Source organism: Hyperoodon ampullatus (genome assembly GCF_949752795.1).
Source record: "Hyperoodon ampullatus genome assembly, chromosome: 11".
In the NCBI taxonomy this organism is placed as follows: Eukaryota; Metazoa; Chordata; class Mammalia; order Artiodactyla; family Ziphiidae; genus Hyperoodon; species Hyperoodon ampullatus.
In genome coordinates, this window is record NC_136924.1 from 95944795 (window position 1) to 95965259 (window position 20465).

Here is a 20465-nt window from a genome sequence, read left to right on the forward strand (position 1 = left end):
AGATAACAAATAAGGACCTACTGTAGAGCACAGGGAACTTTTCTCAATACTCCATAATGACTTATACAGGAAAAGACTAAAAAAGAGTGGACATATGCATATTTATAACTTATTCACTTTGCTGTACACCTGAAACTAACACAACATTGTAAGTCAACTATACTCCAATAAAAATTTTGAAAAAGAAAAGAAATGCAAGTGCTGTCTGTAGGTAATCTGCACAAAATTATTCATTAGACACATTTGATTATGCAAATAATATTAAAAGCTGTTATAACAATCAAGCTTTAGTAATTTAATTATATTTTGCCTATTTTACTTTAATTTTTGACATAATTTAACTACAAAACAATAGCTATTTTATGCTTCTAATTATTAGTCCAAAACAAAGTGCAGAAATTTAAAATATTCAATCCAATAACAACAGTATATGAGTCAATATTTCCCCTTTAATTTTTATAAATCTGTAGTGAACGTTTCTCAGTTTTCTTTGGTTGTTTCATGTCCCAAATGGAAGAAAACATCAGCTCGAAAGAAAACATCCCTCTTTTAATTACTTCCCTTTTCTGGTTGACTCCACCTCCAATATGAAGTCTTTCTGTTTTTTTGTGGATGTGAAATGATTTTTAGAATTCTTAGTGGTCCTCTTCTTTAGGAGACCATTCCTAGGGAATGATACAAGAAGATTTAAGTATTGTAAAACTTTGGAATGGACAAACTCAGAATGGTGCTACATGAAAACTCTGGATGTACTGGTAAAAGCTTCTCATTTGTTCTATTTACCCTTTAATGGAGTATAGCAATATTCTGGCAGTCAGTGGATCTGATTTTATAGTGATGGGCATCAGGAGGGTAAGTTATAGGAAAAGGGCAATAAGCCTATAAGGCAGTACGCTTTATCTTCCATAGATTCGAAATTGAAGATGTGAGATAAGGATTAGATTTGGCATCAAGTCTGTAAAACTGCTGAGGTGCAATTAAGTAAGGAACTAAAATTAACTGAATTGTATTGAGTTTGAAACTAACAGTCGTTAGAAAAATAGAACAAGTAGGAATGCATATTGATTGAAAGTTGACTCCCTAGAGGACATTTAGAATAACACACCTGAGTGTTGAAATCTACTTCGTAACCTATGTGGGTGCATTAAACTTATTTAGCATTCTTATTCTTTTTTTTTGTCAAGCTTTTAGACTGAGGTATAACATACCACATGAAAGCATAGGTCATCAATGCACAGTTCAGTGAGTTATCGCAGAGAAGTGACTATCATAGCATTTTTACTTTTAAATTACTGTTGGGTGAGAGTAAGAAGGAGAATTGAGTGATAGAGCATTTTATGCTATTTTTGGAGATAAGGCCCAATAGTGGGATTTTCAAATATGACCTTTGTCACTTTTTCCTCCAATGTATGGTTCAACTACTATTTAGCAGGCACTGTGCCTGGTACTGGTGAAACTGGTGAACATGATGGATATAATTCATTCCCTCATGGAACTTGTCATCTAATAATGTGGATCCGGTAGGCTTGGAGATGAGGGTGTCAGTGGTTGAATATTGCTCTGTGCCTGAAGGGAGAACTGCCCGCTTCTAAGTTTCATCAATGCCTTTTCCGTTTTCCAGGTTTTAAGGCTCAATCTTGCAATGCTTTTTCCATCCCCAACTCTCTTCTAATTCCTCACCCCTAGAATGCCTATAAACATGAACGTTTTCAAAGCTATTTCACTGAGGCTGTATGATCCTGGGTATGAATTTTTCCTGTCTGCCTTGCCATTTAGGGGGAAGGAGATTCTGTCTTGGTTTGATCTTCTTTGTTAACCTCAAACCTCTGAAACCATCTGTCTCCTCCAAAGCCTCTTTTTGGGAAGACTCTACTTTTGCTCTCTTTTGTCTTTTCACAGAATTTAGAAGATGTTCTGCCCACCTAAGTCCCTTCACTATTGCTGTGGTCTCAGTTCTCAGTGCCTGTTTGGTCTCCAGTTCCCTTGGTGAGTACATGGTCAGATTTACTCACAACCTTAGCCCACTGTGGCAAGAGTCACTAAAAAGCAAATAATTCTCCTGAAGGCTAAATAGCATCTAAAAACATGCTTCATGGTTTCAAAGTAGAAGATAATAGGAAAATATCTCCATTTCACTTTCCATTTGAGTCAATAAGTTTCAGTCAGATTTTTAACTAGCATTTTAAAAATTCATGGTATTTCCCATATATGTGTGAAATAGGCACTAAGTGCCTTACAGCTGCTCTTTTCATCCTCACCCTCAGCCTTCTTTCTACTGATCTTAGGATTCTGGAGAAACCTACATAGCTTATCCCTATAAAATTTTGTAATATCTTTTTTTATAATAAACTATCCATGAGAATATATAAATTGACGTTATAAAGAATATCAGCCATTAAATAAAAATATCATACAGTATTGGATTACCCAGATTTACTGGTTTTATGTCATTGCTTAATTTGAAGCCTGTGATACTGATATTTGTTTTTTTAATTTCTATGAAATAACATTCTCCTATTTTACCATGGATAGGTCCAGAAATATTTCTCGAATCTGGCTTTGAAAAATAAATAAGTAATCTAAAGACTAATAGTTTTCTACTTGCTCTTTGGATCTTGACCAATTGCTGCCTTTACCTATTGTTACAGGAGGAACAGACAAGGAGCTGAGGCTGACAGCTGGTGAAAACAAGTGTTCTGGGCGAGTGGAGGTGAAAGTCCAGGAGGAGTGGGGAACTGTGTGTAATAATGGCTGGGACTTGGCCGCAGTCTCCGTTGTTTGTAGGCAGCTGGGATGTCCAACTGTTATCAAAGCCACTGGTTGGGCTAATTCCAGTGCAGGCTCTGGACGCATTTGGATGGATCATGTTTCTTGTCGAGGGAATGAATCAACTCTCTGGGACTGCAAACATGATGGGTGGGGAAAGCATAACTGTACTCACCAACAGGATGTTGGAATCACCTGCTCAGGTAAGACTTGCATAAGTCAAGCCTTAACATGAAATGCTTTGTGAAAAAAAATCTATGGGTTAAAAATTAAAAGGAGCCAGTTTTCTGTAAGTAATCTAGTCCATGTATAAAATTACCCAATCCATTGCTAAAAGACCAGAAAACACATGACAAGGTCCATATTTTAAAAAAAATCAAGAGATTTTGAATACTATAATCAATGAGGAAGTGACTAGCTTCAATTTCATATTAAGTAATCCTACTATAACTTTCTACTTCTACATAAAAATATCATGATATCTAAGTTAATTCCTTATCCCCTTTCCCCATAAAATGATGCTTTCATGCATTGGCCCATAAATCATGACCCTTTTGCCCATTAATTGATAATCAACTTACTCTATCAGGAAATAAATATTCTTAGCACTAATCCTTTTTTGTTGGAGGAAGGATGTTTTCCAAAGTAGAATTGCTTCTTCCACTGTACAATGCTATCCATTTACTATTACAAGGTAGTTTTAATTTATAAAACATTTTATAAGTTTCATCTCACTTGTCCTTATGATAGCCCAGACCTTTCTGCTGACAAATCCCAAGGTCATGTTTCTGACCCAGTTCAGATTCCTGGGCTTCCAACTTCTCTTTGCTCATGTCATTGACCTTTATGCAACTTTATCACCACCCAGCCTTTCTATTAGAGATCATCTCCTCCATAGGACTGATTTTAGAAAGGACTAATCTCTATCCAGGCATGGTGGTGTAATGGGAGCAACACAGGCTAGTATCTAGAAAATTGCTCAGCTGCTCATTAAAGCTATTATTTTGAGCAAGTTGCTAAATCTTTCTAAACTCCAGTTTCTGAGCACCCAATGATATAATACATGTAAAGCTGCTGGTACGCTGGTAGGTAATAGGTGTTAAAAATTAACATTAGTTTCCTCGTGGCTCACTGCTTCTCATTACCTAGACAACTCATTTCTCTTTCTTCTTCCTTCTCTTCCTCCATTCTTCTCCTCTTCCCCCTTCTTCGTCTCTTCTTGTCTTTTATTGTTAATCATTTTTCAGGGAAAGATAAGAAATAACAATTGTAACATCTACAGCAAAGTTAAAAATGATAATAAATCTTGCCAGGCTCTTACTATAACTATTGCTGTCTATAGAGTTGACTGTTTAAGCTAAGACATCAGTGTAGTACTTTTAACTCGTGTTCTGTTTTTATACCTTTACATAAGGATCCTTTATATAAGGATGATGATAATCAAACTTGGTTTTTGAAGTTTATACACCTAAACCTCCAACCGGTGTGTAATAATAGAAAGGAATGTGTAGCCACTCAGGGACTCATGAGTTTCATGAGGTTTCTGAATTCATATTTCTGAGGTTTCAGAGTCTGTATTTCTGAGATTCTCTACCCTGGTCAATGCTCAATCCTCAGAGCATCTACTTGGGAAATTCTATTATTGGGAAATTCTATTATTATTACATACATAATAGTAAAGAGGATAGACTCTGGTGCTAGATTGTTTTTTTGTTTGTTTGGGTTTTTTTACATTGTCTCTACTGTTTTCTGGGTGTTTGATCCTGTGTCAATTATTTAACCTCAGTTTGCTTATCTGTGAAGTAGAGATAGTGGTAATGACACATAATGCTTAATGTTGTTAAGACTGAAGATAGCATATGTAATACATTTGGAACAGCATATGCACATTTTGATTGTAAGCTATTATTATTATTCATGATACAAAATCTTGTTGAGTGGAGGTCCTTGTCTGGAGTTCAGTGCTTTTAAAATTGAATTACTTTTTCAAAAAAGAACTTCTAAGCATTTTATTCAACCACAAACAGTTTCTGGTTTTTAGGTGTCCCAAAATTTCATCCCAAGTCTCTTTTTCTCAGGTATTTTAGTCATCATAGAAAATCTAAGGATAGCATATAGAGAGAATTTTCTTTATGAAAAAGCCATTCTTTGCTAAAAATGGTAACAGGTGCTTCGGGGGAGGGGAAATAAAGCTTTGATTCAGAAAAAAAATGGTAAGAAATAAATTATCTTGATTAATTTTTCCCCTAATTTTTAATGTTTTTTCTTTAAATTGTTTATTTATTTTTGGCTACATTGGGTCTTCATTGCTGTGCATGGGCTTTTCTCTACTTGGGGCGAGCAGGGACTACTCTTTGTTGCAGTGCGCGGGCTTCTCATTACAGTGGCTTCTCTTGCTGTGGAGCACAGGCTCTAGGCACGCGGGCTTCAGTAGCTGTGGCATGCAGCTTCAGTAGTTGTGGCTCACGGGCTTAGTTGCTCCGCAGCATGTGGAATCTTCCCGGACCAGGGCTCAAACCTGTGTCCCCTGCATTGGCAGGCAGATTCTTAACCACTGCGCTACTAGAGAAGTCCTAATGTTTAATGTTTTTGTATACCACTTTTGCAAACTATCATGCATGCTTATGCATTTTTTTTTGCTTTTTCCTGTTTTCTAATTTCAAATTCAACTTCAAGCAATCATTCATGCTCTAAACTGATGGTCATAAAAAAAGATTAAAATAAAAATTTTAACTGTTCAACAAATGACTGGTTTTTCATCTTTGCTTCTTTGTAGTATGAACAAATTTTATTTTTTCAAGCTTTTTAAATAAATACTTTGAGGCAAACATATCTATTTCTACATAGAAGTGTTTATTATGCCTCAGTAATGGAAGGAAACAAAACAAAACACAAAGTAAAGTTTAATCTGTAAAAGATTTTTTTACAGATTAATCGTTGGTTGGTTTTCAAAAGATTAAAATTCTCCAAAATGTGAACAGGGGCAGCATCCAAAATGAAGCATCATTTTTAAGGATAAAATCAAATCTCAAGTGACTAGAGGAATATTATTTTCTAAAATCACTTCTGAATAAATATTACTTCTGAATTCTGGCCTTTTCTCCGCTCTAGATGGATCTGATTTGGAGATGAGGCTGATGAATGGAGGAAACCGGTGCTCAGGAAGGGTAGAGGTCAAATTCCAAGGACAGTGGGGAACTGTGTGTGACGATAACTTCAACATAGATCATGCTTCTGTGGTTTGTAAACAACTTGAATGTGGAAGTGCTGTCAGTTTCTCTGGTTCAGCTAATTTTGGAGAAGGTTCTGGACCAATCTGGTTTGATGATCTTGTATGCAATGGAAATGAGTCGGCTCTCTGGAACTGCAAACATGAAGGATGGGGAAAGCATAATTGCGATCATGCTGAGGATGCTGCAGTGATTTGCTTAGGTAAGAACTGGCCTGTGTTTTTTCTGTTCTCCATGAGAGGACAAAAAAAGGGGATAAAAGTCTCAAAAGCCTGAACTCCTAAAAGCATAATGAAGTCTACTTCTTTTATCGCCTTATTATTACCTAGTTTCAGGATGCAGTTCTGATACCTGTGGAATTTTTACCTTAACTGTAATTAGGATAAATAGGTTAGGGGGGAATGATGACAGTGAAATTGAGATCCAAGTCATGAGGGTAGAAGGAAGTGTTTAGAGAATAGTCCACTTCCCCCATCCCTCAAAAAAAAGGAAAAAAAGTTAACTGTTAAAAACAGGTTAAAATTTTGCTTTCTGAATGTTTTGAAGCACCCCCCTTATCACCCTCTACCTACAAAAGTCTCCTCTTTAGCCATTTTGACCCACCGTTTCTTAAACCCACCTTTTCTTAAATTCACAGAATCAAATGATTAAAACAATTGGTTTCCTATTAAAACTTCATTTATACTAGTGCTATGTTGTGAGCAGGCACACTGTGTCTGTCTAGAAACTTTCATGTTTCACGCTTGATTACGGGACAGGGACGTGGCTTTGTGTGTACAAGACTGTCACTCTCCTTTCTTCACTTGAGTGCCGAGTTTGAAGAAGACCTAGTAAGTCTTGAACCCCAGGAAATATTTAGGAAACTATAACTAGGGTAAAAATGTCCCTGTATTCACCAGGTATTTTTTTTTTCAAATGAATGAAATTCAATTCAAACTAACTTTAAAATGAGAGAATACTGGCTCAGAAAACTGGGAAATCCAGGAGGTACAGTTGGCTCCATCCAAGCACTGTGCGGCTTGCAGGATCTTAGTTCCCCGACCAAGGATCAAAGCCCGGTCACAGAAGTGAAAGCACGGAGTCCTAACCACTGGACAGCCAGGGAATTCCCAAATTGGCTTTTTTCTTGTTGAATAATGTGACCATCTATAGTCTAAACCACAAAGAATGGGATTCCTACAGAAAAGATGGACTCTGTTAGCTGAAGAAAGTGAAAGGGATTTGGCGTAGAAAAAACACAGTATGTACCTTCTGTTTCCCTTTACCCATCAAAATCTTTCTAGGTCCCCAATCAGCATGTTTCTTCCCAGTGTGTTTTATACATGCTGAGTAATCACAATAAACAGCATTGTGACAACAAAAACCAAAACTGCCTGAGGAAAAAAACAATTTATTTATTATAGGATATTACTTAGAATCAAGTTCTGTTCTTTGAGGAATATTGATTGGGGGAAGTTGAAAGTAGTAATGGTGAGGTCCCTTTTCTCTTTGCTTTGCTTTTAAACTACAGAAGTGGTCAGAAAGGGGTCAGGCATGTAATACAAACAAGGTAGTCTGGGTAGGCAATGAAGTCAGAGGCAAAGGTGAGTATTGAGGCAAACAGGAGTGTTTAGGTCCCACCTAGACACCTGCAAATATATATTTAAAAGGGAAAAAAACCAAACAATTCCAACAAAAAATCTGTGGTGATCAAACAAGCAAATCTCTAGATAAATTTCAGTCCCTGGGCCTCCTGTTAGGAACTCTTCCTATAGTATAATGCATGCTCTCCATAGTGAAAAGCCATGTCTTCTTTTTTGTTTTTTAATTTTTATTGATTGATTGATTGATTGATCTTTTCCATTATGGCTTATTACAAGATATTGAATATAGTTCTCTGTGCTATACAATAGGACCTTGTTGTTTATCCATTCTATATATAATAGTTTGCATCTGCTAGTCCCAAACTTCCAATCCGTAAAAAGTCCTGTCTTCTTGCCTGATCCACTCCTCCTTCCATCTTTAACGATTTTCAGTGGTAATATATCACTGTTTTCTCTATCTCTCCTTATATCTCCCCCCTTAACTCATCTCAGGTACAGCTGTTTAGAGTGCCTTCATTCTTGTTTCTTTATTACTGACTTGTTTTGTTTCCCTCTTACAGAGGGAGCAGACCTGAGCCTGAGACTGGTAGATGGAGTCACTGAATGTTCAGGAAGATTAGAAGTGAAATTCCAAGGAGAATGGGGGACAGTGTGTGATGATGGCTGGGATAGTAACGATGCCGCTGTGGCATGTAAGCAACTGGGATGTCCAACTGCCGTCACTGCCATTGGTCGAGTCAACGCCAGTGAAGGAATTGGACACATTTGGCTTGACAGTGTTTCCTGCCATGGACATGAGTCTGCTCTCTGGCAATGTAAACACCAAGAGTGGGGAAAGCATTATTGCAATCATAATGAAGATGCTGGTGTGACGTGTTCTGGTAAGTTAAAACAAAACAAAACAAAAAGAAAAACAGAGGAGGAAGGACCTGTATTCTTTAGGAGTAGGAATAGGTGTGACACGTGAGAGAGAGAAATATCTAATAATTTCCTTGTTGGGAATTCTTTTACAGTTGTGAGGAATCTTCAACACATTCTTTATATGACTTTGGTGGGTTGTCTGACTCTATTTTCTGTAATAATTTTTCCGGCTGCTGTTAGGGACCACACTTCAAATTCTAAATCTACCTGGAGCTCCAAAAGACAAAATGATATAGGTCTTTTCTTTATATCTGATTTGCTTGTATTTTTTTAGTCACTGACAAGTTTTATTAAGTTTTGAAACTGTAATCCCATTTCTAACCAAATTCATGGTCTATACTGACTCTTCAAAAAGCCAGGAGATGGGTAAGCCAGAATTTCCAGTGTCTCAGTATCTGGGAAGGAACAAGATTTTAAAAATACCCTTTGGGAGCTAACCTCCATATGTATCTATGGCCTAAGTTTATGTTTCTTTTGCAGATGGATCAGATCTGGAACTGAGACTTAAAGGTGGAGGCAGCCACTGTGCTGGGACAGTGGAGGTGGAAATTCAGAATTTGATAGGGAAAGTGTGTGACAGAGGCTGGGGACTGAAAGAAGCTGATGTGGTTTGCACACAGCTGGGATGTGGATCTGCACTCAAAACATCCTATCAAGTTTATTCCAAAATTAAGCCAACAAACACATGGCTGTTTTTAAGCAGCTGTAATGGAAATGAAACTTCTCTTTGGGACTGCAAGAATTGGCAATGGGGTGGACTTAGTTGTGATCACTATGATGAAGCCAAAGTTACCTGCTCAGGTAAGACTTCAGTCAATGTGTTAAGAAGTTGCATTCCAATTTTATTCTTTTACATGTAGCTGTCCAGTTTTCCCAGCACCACTTATTGAAGAGACTGTCTTTTCTCCATTGTATATTCTTGCCTCCTTAGTCACAGATTAGATGATCATAGGTGCGTGGATTTATTTCTGGGCTCTCTATCCTGTTCTATTTATCTATGTGTCTGTTTTCTTGCCAGTACCATACTCTTTTGTTGACTGTAGCTTTGTAGTATAGCCTGAAGTCAAGGATCCTGATTTCTCCAGCTCCGTTCTTCTTTCTCAAGATTGTTTTTGGCTATTTGGGGTCTTCTGTGTTTCCATACAAATTTTAAATTTATTGTTTAGTTCTGTGAAAAAATGCCATTGGTAATTTGATAGGGATTGCATTAAATTTGTAGATTGCTTTGGGTAGTATGGTCATTTTAACCATATTGATTCTTCCAGTCCAGAAACACAGTATATCTTTCCACCTGTTTGAGTCATCTTCAATTTCTTTCGTCAGTGTCTTATAGTTTTCTGAGTACAGGTCTTTTGCTTCCTTAGGTAGGTTTATTCCTAGGTATTTTATTCTTTTTTATGTGATGGTAAATGGGATTGTTTCCTTTTTTTTTTTTTGCCCTTCTTTTTTTTTTTTTTATTAGTTTCTGCTTTATAACAAAGTGAATCAGTCATACATATACATCTGTTCCCACATCCCTTCCCTCATGCATCTCCCTCCCTCCCACCCTCCCCATCCCACCCCTCCAGGCGGTCACAAAGCACCGAGCTGATCTCCCTGTGCTCTGCGGCTGCTTCCCACTATCTATCTACCTTACGTTTGGTAGTGTATATATGTCCATGCCTCTCTTTCCCTTTGTCACAGCTTACCCTTCCCCTTCCCCATATCCTCAAGTCCATTCTCAAGTAGGTCTGTGTCTTTATTCCCGTTTTACCCCTAGGTTCTTCATGACATTTTTTTTTTTAATTCCATATATATGTGTTAGCATACGGTATTTGTCTTTCTCTTTCTGACTTACTTCACTCTGTATGACAGACTCTAGGTCTATCCACCTCATTACAAATAGCTCAGTTTCGTTTCTTTTTATGGCTGAGTAATATTCCATTGTATATATGTGCCACATCTTCTTTATCCATTCATCCGATGATGGACACTTAGGTTGTTTCCAGCTCCGGGCTATTGTGAATAGAGCTGCAATGAACATTTTGGTACATGTCTCTTTTTGAATTATGGTTTTCTCAGGGTATATGCCTAGTAGTGGGATTGCTGGGTCATATGGTAGTTCTATTTTTAGTTTTTTAAGGAACCTCCATACTGTTCTCCATAGTGGCTGTACCAATTCACATTCCCCCCAGCAGTGCAAGAGTGTTCCCTTTTCTCCACACCCTCTCCAGCATTTATTGTTTCTAGATTTCTTGATGATGGCCATTCTGACTGGTGTGAGATGATATCTCATTGTAGTTTTGATTTGCATTTCTCTAATGATTAATGATGTTGAGCATTCTTTCATGTGTTTGTTGGCAGTCTGTATATCTTCTTTGGAGAAATGCCTATTTAAGTCTTCTGCCCATTTTTGGATTGGGTTGTTTGTTTTTTTGCTATTGAGCTGCATGAGCTGTTTATAAATTTTGGAGATTAATCCTTTGTCAGTTGCTTCATTTGCAAATATTTTCTCCCATTCTGAGGGTTGTCTTTTGGTCTTGTTTATGGTTTCCTTTGCTGTGCAAAAGCTTTGAAGTTTCATTAGGTCCCATTTGTTTATCTTTGTTTTTATTTCCATTTCTCTAGGAGGTGGGTCAAAAAGGATCTTGCTGTGATTTATGTCATAGAGTGTTCTACCTATGTTTTCCTCTAGGAGTTTGATAGTTTCTGGCCTTACATTTAGGTCTTTAATCCATTTTGAGCTTATTTTTGTGTATGGTGTTAGGGAATGATCTAATCTCATACTTTTACATGTCCCTGTCCAGTTTTCCCAGAACCACTTATTGAAGAGGCTGTCCTTTCTCCACTGTACATTCCTGCCTCCTTTATCAAAGATAAGTTGGCCATATGTGCGTGGGTTTATCTCTGGGCTTTCTATCCTGATCCACTGATCTATCTTTCTGTTTTTATGCCAGTACCACACTGTCTTAATTACTGTAGCTTTGTAGTATAGTCTGAAGCCAGGCAGCCTGATTCCTCCAGCTCCGTTTTTCGTTCTCAAGATTGCTTTGGCTATTCGGGGTCTTTTGTTTTTCCAAACAAATTTTGAAATTTTTTGTTCTACTTCTGTGAAAAATGCCAGTGGTAGTTTGATAGGGATTGCATTGAATCTGTAGATTGCTTTGGGTAGTAGAGTCATTTTCACAATATTGATTCTTCCAATCCAGGAGCATGGTATATCTCTCCATCTATTTATATCATCTTTAATTTCTTTCATCAGTGTCTTATAATTTTCTGCATACAGGTCTTTTGTCTCCTTAGGTAGGTTTATTCCTAGATATTTTATTCTTTTTGTTGCATTGGTAAATGGGAGTGTTTTCTTGATTTCATTTTCAGATTTTTCATCATTAGTGTACAGGAATGCCAGAGATTTCTGTGCATTAATTTTGTATCCTGCTACTTTACCAAATTCATTGATTAGCTCTAGTAGTTTTTCGGTAGCATCTTTAGGATTCTCTATGTATAGTATCATGTCATCTGCAAACAGTGACAGCTTTACTTCTTCTTTTCCAATTTGGATTCCTTTTATTTCCTTTTCTTCTCTGATTGCTGTGGCTAAAACTTCCAATACTATGTTGAATAAGAGTGGTGAGAGTGGGCAGCCTTGTCTTGTTCCTGATCTTAGTGGAAATGGTTTCAGTTTTTCACCATTGAGGACAATGTTGGCTGTGGGTTTGTCATATATGGCCTTTATTATGTTGAGGAAAGTTCCCTCTATGCCTACTTTCTGCAGGGTTTTTATCATAAATGGGTGTTGAATTTTGTCGAAAGCTTTCTCTGCATCTATTGAGATGATCATATGGTTTTTCTCCTTCAACTTGTTAATATGGTGTATCACATTGATTGATTTGCGTATATTGAAGAATCCTTGCATTCCTGGAATAAACCCCACTTGATCAGGGTGTATGATCCTTTTAATGTGCTGTTGGATTCTGTTTGCTAGTATTTTGTTGAGGATTTTTGCATCTATGTTCATCAGTGATATTGGCCTGTAGTTTTCTTTCTTTGTGACATCCTTGCCTGGTTTTGGTATCAAGGTGATGGTGGCCTCGTAGAATGAGTTTGGGAGTGTTCCTTCCTCTGATATTGTTTGGAAGAGTTTGAGAAGGATGGGTGTTAGCTCTTCTCTAAATGTTTGATAGAATTCGCCTGTGAAGCCATCTGGTCCTGGGCTTTTGTTTGATGGAAGATTTTTAATCACAGTTTCAATTTCAGTGCTTGTGATTGGTCTATTCATATTTTCTATTTCTTCCTGAGTCAGTCTTGGTAGGTTGTGCATTTCTAAGAATTTGTCCATTTCTTCCAGGTTGTCCATTTTATTGGCATAGAGTTGCTTATAGTAATCTCTCATGATCTTTTGTATTTCTGCAGTGTCAGTTGTTACTTCTCCTTTTTCATTTCTAATTCTACTGATTTGAGTCTTCTCCCTTCTTTTCTTTTTTTTTTTTTTTTTTTTTTTTTTTTTTTTGCGGTATGTGGGCCTCTCACTGTTGTGGCCTCTCCCGTTGCGGAGCACAGGCTCCGGACACGCAGGCTCAATGGCCATGGCTCATGGGCCAAGCCGCTCCGCGGCATGTGGGATCCTCCCAGACCGGGGCACGAACCCGTGTCCCCTGCATCGGCAGGCGGACTCTCAACCACTGCGCCACCAGGGAAGCCCCTCCCTTCTTTTCTTGATGAGTCTGGCTAATGGTTTGTCAATTTTGTTTATCTTCTCAAAGAACCAGCTTTTAGTTTGGTTGATCTTTGCTATCGTTTCCTTCATTTCTTTTTCATTTATTTCTGATCTGATCTTTATGATTTCTTTCCTTCTGCTAACTTTGGGGGTTTTTTGTTCTTCTTTCTCTAATTGCTTTAGGTGCAGGGTCAGGTTGTTTACTCGAAATGTTTCCTGTTTCTTAAGGTGGGATTGTATTGCTATAAACTTCCCCCTTAGAACTGCTTTTGCTGCGTCCCATAGGTTTTGGGTCGTCGTGTCTCCATTGTCATTTGTTTCTAGGTATTTCTTAATTTCCTCTTTGATTTCTTCAGTGATCACTTCGTTATTGAGTAGTGTATTGTTTAGCCTCCATGTGTTTGTATTTTTTACAGATCTTTTCCTGTAATTGATGTCTAGTCTCATAGCGTTGTGGTCGGAAAAGATACTTGATACAATTTCAATTTTCTTAAATTTACCAAGGCTTGATTTGTGACCCAAGATATGATCTATCCTGGAGAATGTTCCATGAGCACTTGAGAAAAATGTGTATTCTGTTGTTTTGGGGTGGAATGTCCTATAAATATCAATTAAGTCCATCTTGTTTAATGTATCATTTAAAGCTTGTGTTTCCTTATTTATTTTCATTTTGGATGATCTGTCCATTGGTGAAAGTGGGGTGTTAAAGTCCCCTACTATGATTGTGTTACTGTCGATTTCCCCTTTTATGGCTGTTAGTATTTGCCTTATGTATTGAGGTGCTCCTATGTTGGGTGCATAAATATTTACAATTGTTATATCTTCTTCTTGGATCGATCCCTTTATCGTTATGTAGTGTCCTTCTTTGTCTCTTCTAATAGTCTTTATTTTAAAGTCTATTTTGTCTGATATAAGAATTGCTACTCCAGCTTTCTTTTGATTTCCATTTGCATGGAATATCTTTTTCCATCCCCTTACTTTCAATCTGTATGTGTCTCTAGGTCTGAAGTGGGTCTCTTGTAGACAGCATATATATGGGTCTTGTTTTTGTATCCATTCAGCCACTCTGTGTCTTTTGGCGGGAGCATTTAGTCCATTTACATTTAAGGTAATTATTGATATGTATGTTCCTATTCCCATTTCCTTAATGGCTTTGGGTTCGTTATTGTAGGTATAGTCCTTCTGTTGTGTTTCTTGCCTAGAGAAGTTCCTTTAGCATTTGTTGTAAAGCTGGTTTGGTGGTGCTGAACTCTCTCAACTTTTGCTTGTCTGTAAAGGTTTTAATTTCTCCATCAAATCTGAATGAGATCCTTGCTGGGTAGAGTAATCTTGGTTGCAGGTTTCTCTCCTTCATCACTTTAATTATGTCCTGCCACTCCCTTCTGGCTTGTAGAGTTTCTGCTGAGAGATCAGCTGTTAACCTGATGGGGATTCCCTTGTGTGTTATTTGTTGTTTTTCCCTTGCTGCTTTTAATATGATTTCTTTGTGTTTAATTTTTGACAGTTTGATTAATATGTGTCTTGGCGTATTTCTTCTTGGATTTATTCTGTATGGGACTCTCTGTGCCTCCTGGACTTGATTAACTATTTCCTTTCCCATATTAGGGAAGTTTTCAACTATAATCTCTTCAAATATTTTCTCAGTCCCTTTCTTTTTCTCTTCTTCTTCTGGAACCCCTATAATTCGAATGTTGGTGCGTTTAATGTTGTCCCAGAGGTCTCTGAGACTGTCCTCTGTTCTTTTCATTCTTTTTTCTTTATTTTGCTCTGCATCAGTTATTTCCACTATTTTATCTTCCACCTCACTTATCCGTTCTTCTGCCTCAGTTATTCTGCTATTGATCCCATCTAGAGTATTTTTCATTTCATTTATTGTGTTTTTAATCGATGCTTGATTCATCTTTAGTTCTTCTAGGTCCTTGTTAACTGTTTCTTGCATATTGTCTATTCTATTTCCAAGATTTTGGATCTGGGAAATAGAATCTTGGATCAGCTTTACTATCATTATTCTGGATTCTTTTTCAGGTAGACTGCCTATTACCTCTTCATTTGTTAGGTCTGGTAGGTTTTTATCTTGCTCCTTCACCTGCTGTGTGTTTTTCTGCTTTCTCATTTTGCTTATGTTACTGTGTTTGGGGTCTCCTTTTTGCAGGCTGCAGATTCGTAGTTCCCGTTGTTTTTGGTGTCTGTCCCCCGTGGCTAAGGTTGTTTCAGTAGGTTGTGTAGGCTTCCTGGTGGGGGGGGACTAATGCCTGTGTTCTGGTGGTTGAAGCTCGATCTTGTCTTTCTGGTGGACAGGTCCACGTCTGGTGGTGTGTTTTGGGGTGTCTGTGGCCTTATTATGTTTTTAGGTAGCCTCTCTGCTAATGGGTGGGGTTGTGTTCCTGCCTTGCTAGTTGCTTGGCATAGGGTGACCAGCACTGTAGCTTGCTGGTCGTTGACTGAAGCTGGGTGCTGGTGTTGAGATGGAGATCCCTGGGAGATTTTCGCTGCTTGATATTATGTGGAGCTGGGAGGTCTCTTGTGGACCCGTGTCCTGAAGTTGGCTCTCCCACTTCAGAGGCACAGCACTAACTCCTGGCTGCAGCACCAAGAGCCTTTCATCCACCCGGCTCAGAATAACAGTGAGAAAAAGTAGAGAGAAATAATTAGTAGAAGAAAGAAAGAGAGATTGAAAGAAAGGAAGAAGGGAAGAAAGGAAGGAAGGAAGGAAGAAAGAAAGGAGGGAGGGAGGAAGGATGGAAAGAAAGAAGGAAAGAAAGGAGGGAGGGAGGGAGGAATGAAAGCAAAAGGAAGAGTGAATGGAAGAAGAGAGGGAGGGAGGGAGGAAGGAAAGAAAGAAAGAAAGACAGGAGGGAGGGAGGGAGGAAGGAAAGAAAAAGAAAGTGGAAAGAAGAAGGGTGGGAGGGAGGGAGGGATGGAGGAAAGAAAAAGAAAGAAGGAAAGGAGGAGCGGAGGGAGGGAGGGAGGAAGGGAAGGGAGGAAAAAAAGAAAGAGCAGATAAAGTAAAATAGAATAAAGTATGAAATATAGTAGCGTTATTAAAATTAAAAAGTAATTATTGAAAAAAAACACGGACCGATAGAACCCTGGGACATATGGTGGAAGCAAAGCTATACAGAGAGAATCTTACACAGAAGATTACACATACACATTCACAAAAAGAGAGCAGGGGGAAAAATCAAAAATCTTTCTCTCCAAGTCCACCTCCTCGATTTGGGATAATTCGTTGTAAAAAGAGGAAAAGGGCGAAAAGTCTGAAATCTTGCTAAGTCCACCTCCTTAATTTGAGATAATTCGTTGTAAAAAGAGGGAAAAAAAAGGGGGGGAAAGTCTTAAATCTTGTCCTCAAGGTCCACTTCCTCAATTTGGGATGATTCGCTGTCCATTCATGCACTCCACAGACGCAGGGCACATCAAATGGACCGTGGAGCTTTAATCCGCTGCCTCCGAGGCTGCACAGAGAGATTTCCCTGTCTCTGCTCTCACAGCTCCCGGGTCTCAGCCTTGGACCTGGCCCCGCCTCTGCGCGTAGGTCGCCGGAGGGCGTCCGTTCTTCGCTCAGACAGGACGGGTTTAAAGGAGCCGCTGATTCGGGGGCTCTGGCTCACTCAGGCAGAGGGGAGGGAGGGGAATGCCCTCTCCTCGCGCACCAGGCAACAAAAGGGAAAAAAGTCTCTTGCCTCTCCGGTAGCTCCAGACCCTTTCCCCGGACTCCCTCCGGGCTAGCACTAACCCCTTCAGGGTCTCTTCCTGCCGCCAGCCCCAGTCCTCTCCCTGCGCTCCGACTGAAAGCCGATACCCGAGCCTCAGCTCCCAGCCCCGCCCGCCCTGGCGGCCGAGCAGACAAGTCTCTCGGGCTGGTGTGTGCCTGAGGGCACCGATCCTCTGTGCCAAAATCTCTCTGCTTTGCCCTCCGCACCCCTGTTGCTGTGCTCTCCTCCGCTACTCCGAAGCTTTCCCCCTCCGCCACCTGCAGTCTCCGCCCGCGAAGGGGCTTGTAGTGTGTAGAAACCTTCCCTCCTTCACGGCTCCCTCCCACTGGTGCAGGTCCCGTCCATATCCTATTGTCTCTGTTTATTCTTTTTTTCTTTTGACCTACCCAGGTATGTGGGGAGTTTCTTGCCTTTTGGGGGGTCTGAGGTCTTCTGTCAGCGTTCAGTAGGTGTTCTGTTGGAGTTGTTCCACGTGTAGATGAATTTCTGATGTATCTGTGGGGAGGAAGGTGATCTCCGCGTCTTACTCTTCCGCCATCTTCCTCCGGCCCCCGGGATTGTTTTCTTAATTTCTCTTTCTGATAGTTCATTGTTAGTGCATAGAAATGCAACAGATTTCTGTATATTAATTTTGTATTCTGTAACTTTACCGAATTCGTTGATGAGTTCTAGTAGTTTTTTGGTGGCGTCTTTAGGACTTTCTATATACAGTATCATGTCATCTGCAAACAGTGACAGTATTACTTCTTCCTTTCCAGTTTAGATTCCTTCTATTTCTTTCTCTTGTCTGATTGCTGTTCCTAGAACTTTAGATACTATGTTGAATAAAAATGGCAAGAGTGAGCATCCTTGCCTTTGTTCCTGATCCTAGAGGAAATGCTTTCAGCTTTTCACCATTGTGTTTGATATCAGGTAGATTGCCTATCTACACTTCACTTAGTTCTTATTCTGGGGTTTTATCTTGTTCCTTTGTTTGCAACATGTTCCTCTGTTGCCTCATTTTGCCTAACTTGCTGTTTTCAGTTCTACATATCTGGTAGATTGGTTACATTTCCCAAACTTAGAGAAATGGGCTTTTGTGGGAAATGTCCTATGCTTTCAGCAGCACACTCCCCTCTGGTCACCAGAGCTATATGCTCTAGGGGTGCCCCCCATGTTGACTGCACAAGTCCTTCTGATGTGTTTGGCATGGGGTAGCTGGCTGCAGAGACCAGGGGTGTCCCAGGACTAGTGCTGTTTCACTGTGGGTTGAGCCAGGTTCTACAATGGGTGATTGCAGAGCCAGGGTTCTCAGATCGAGTGTCATACTGCTGGTGGGTGGAGCTTTTTCCTGACATAGCTGGCTGTGGGTTCCGGGATGTCCCAAAGCTAGTGTTGGCCTGCTGGTGAGTGGAGCTGGTTACTGGGGCAGATGGCTGAGGCGTCCAATATGTCTCAGGGTTGGTGTCCACCCGCTTATCAGTGGGACCAATGTCCAAGGGATCCTGGAGCTGGTGCCCACCTACTGGTGAATGAAGCCATGTCCTGGGGCTAATGCCAGCCACTGGAAGGCAGACAGGTCCTGGGGTCCCAGCTATAGGGCCCAGGAATCCCAGAGCTGGTGTTGGCCTGCTGATGGACAGGGCCAGGGTCCCAGAGGTGCTGGTACTGGCCTCCTGGTGGGTGGGCTGTGTCCTGACAAGGCAGGTTGTGGGGCTACGGTGGTCCTAGGGCTGGGGTCTGTCCACTGGGGGATAAGGCTTGTCCCAGGGCTAGCACCAGCCCTCTGGTGGGTGGGGCTGGGTCCCAGGGTCTCTGGCTGCAGGGCCCAGGGGTCCAGGAGCTGATGTTGGCCTGCTGGTAGGCAGGGCCAAGGCCCAGGGTGTCCCCAGGCTAGTGTCAGCTCACTGCTGGGTGGAGCTGGGTCCCAGGGGCTCTGGCTGCAGGGCCCTGGGGATCCCAGGGTTGGTATGTCAGCCCTCTGATGGGCAGGGCTGGAGCCCAGGGATTCCTGGGGATGGTGCCTGCCCACTGTTGTGTGGGGCTGGGTCCTGGGCCCTCTGGTGGGCAGGGCCATGTTCCAGGGTAGCTGTGGGCTCAGGATGTCTCAAGGAAGCCTGCCTGCTGGTAGGGTCAGTAGTGGGTGAGGGGTGTCACTGCCTGATAAATTGGTTGGTCTCAGGTGTCTCAGTACTGGTGCTGACAGGCTGGTGAGTGGGTCTGGGTCCTGGTGCTAATAAGCTAAAAAGAGGATTCCAAAAATGACTTTTTCTAACACCAGTATCCTTGTGGTAGAATGAGCTCCCCAAAATGACTGCTGCCAGTGTCTGTGTTCTCAGGGTGAACTGCAGTCACCTCCTGCCTCTTCGGGGGGCTCTCCAAGATCAGCAGGTGCATCTGACCCAGGCTCCTTTCAAATTACTGCTTCTGCCCTGGGTCCCGGAGAGGGTGAGATTTTGTGTGTCCTTTATGAGTGGAGTCTCTATTTCCCACAACCCTCAGCTCTCCCAAAAGTAAGCCCTGCTGGCCTTCAAAACCAAAAGTTCTGGGGGTGCAGGACCCCTGCGCTTGTCTTCCTGGTGCAGGATCCCTGGGCTGGGGAGCCCGATATGAGACTTAACTTCTCAAGTTGGATGCTTAATTAATTTTGATTCTTTCCTGTTTATTAATATAACCATTTGAGGTTATAGGTTTTCCACTGAGTGTACCAGTAGCTGTATCGTATAATTGATGAATTGATGCTCTGTGAATCTGGGACACAGAACTTCCTATGACTGTTATGGGGTCACTGTGAATTGCTCTTTTTAGTATTATAAGGTTTCCATCTTTTATGGTTGAACAATTTTTTTTTTTCTGGCTATGCCACACAGCTTGTGGGATCTTAGTTCTCCAACCAGGGATTGAACCTGCGCCCTTGGCAATGAAAGCGAGGAGTCCTAACCACTGGACCGCCAGGAAGTTCCCCAAAAATTTTTGTTCTGAATCAAATTTGTCTGATATTAATATCTCACCTGTTGCTTTATTTTCTATTCTCTTACTTTCAATCTTTACAAATAATTTTGTTCCAGGTGCATCACTTGTACTCATAATAGAATTGGGATTTATGTTGAAAAGGACTCTGATAGAGTTACTTTTTTGAAATGGGAGATGTATTTGACCTTAACTTAGTCATATTATGCATTATTATGTTGTCATATTATATATACATAATATTTATTGTCGTGTAATATGCTACAACTGAAAACATATTTCACTCTATGACCTTTATGGGGCCTTTGCATGTGTTTGGGACTGTGTAAGCATATTTGTATGTCTGATAATTTCCTTCTAAATTTAGAAAGGGTTGTCTATTTTCCTATTAATTTATTTTATTTAATTAGTTTGAAGTTCAGCTGCAACTACAAGAAAAACCACCTGAGTGGCTAAAGAAAAAAAAATTTTTTTTCCTCATTTAAAATAAGTTAAATAGGTAAGAAGTTTAAGGCTGTTTGGGTGGTGCTGTGGTCACCAAGAAACACCTCGAGTTGTTCTTCTGCAGTAATTATCAAATCCTACTGGACAAGGATAATGAGTT

General features: G+C 40.2%; 1 protein-coding gene across 1 annotated transcript in view; it reads left to right on the plus strand.

Moving 5' to 3' along the window:
* Window positions 1-709: 709 nt before the first annotated feature.
* Window positions 710-20465, plus strand: part of CD163 (CD163 molecule) — a gene marked incomplete at both ends in the record, with an annotated part of 40349 nt that continues 20593 nt past the window's right edge. The window contains 6 exon segments of the mRNA XM_079716043.1: window positions 710-755; window positions 1900-1986; window positions 2649-2969; window positions 5878-6198; window positions 8140-8460; window positions 8981-9301. Of these exon segments, the coding sequence (XP_079572169.1) occupies window positions 710-755; window positions 1900-1986; window positions 2649-2969; window positions 5878-6198; window positions 8140-8460; window positions 8981-9301 (1417 nt within the window).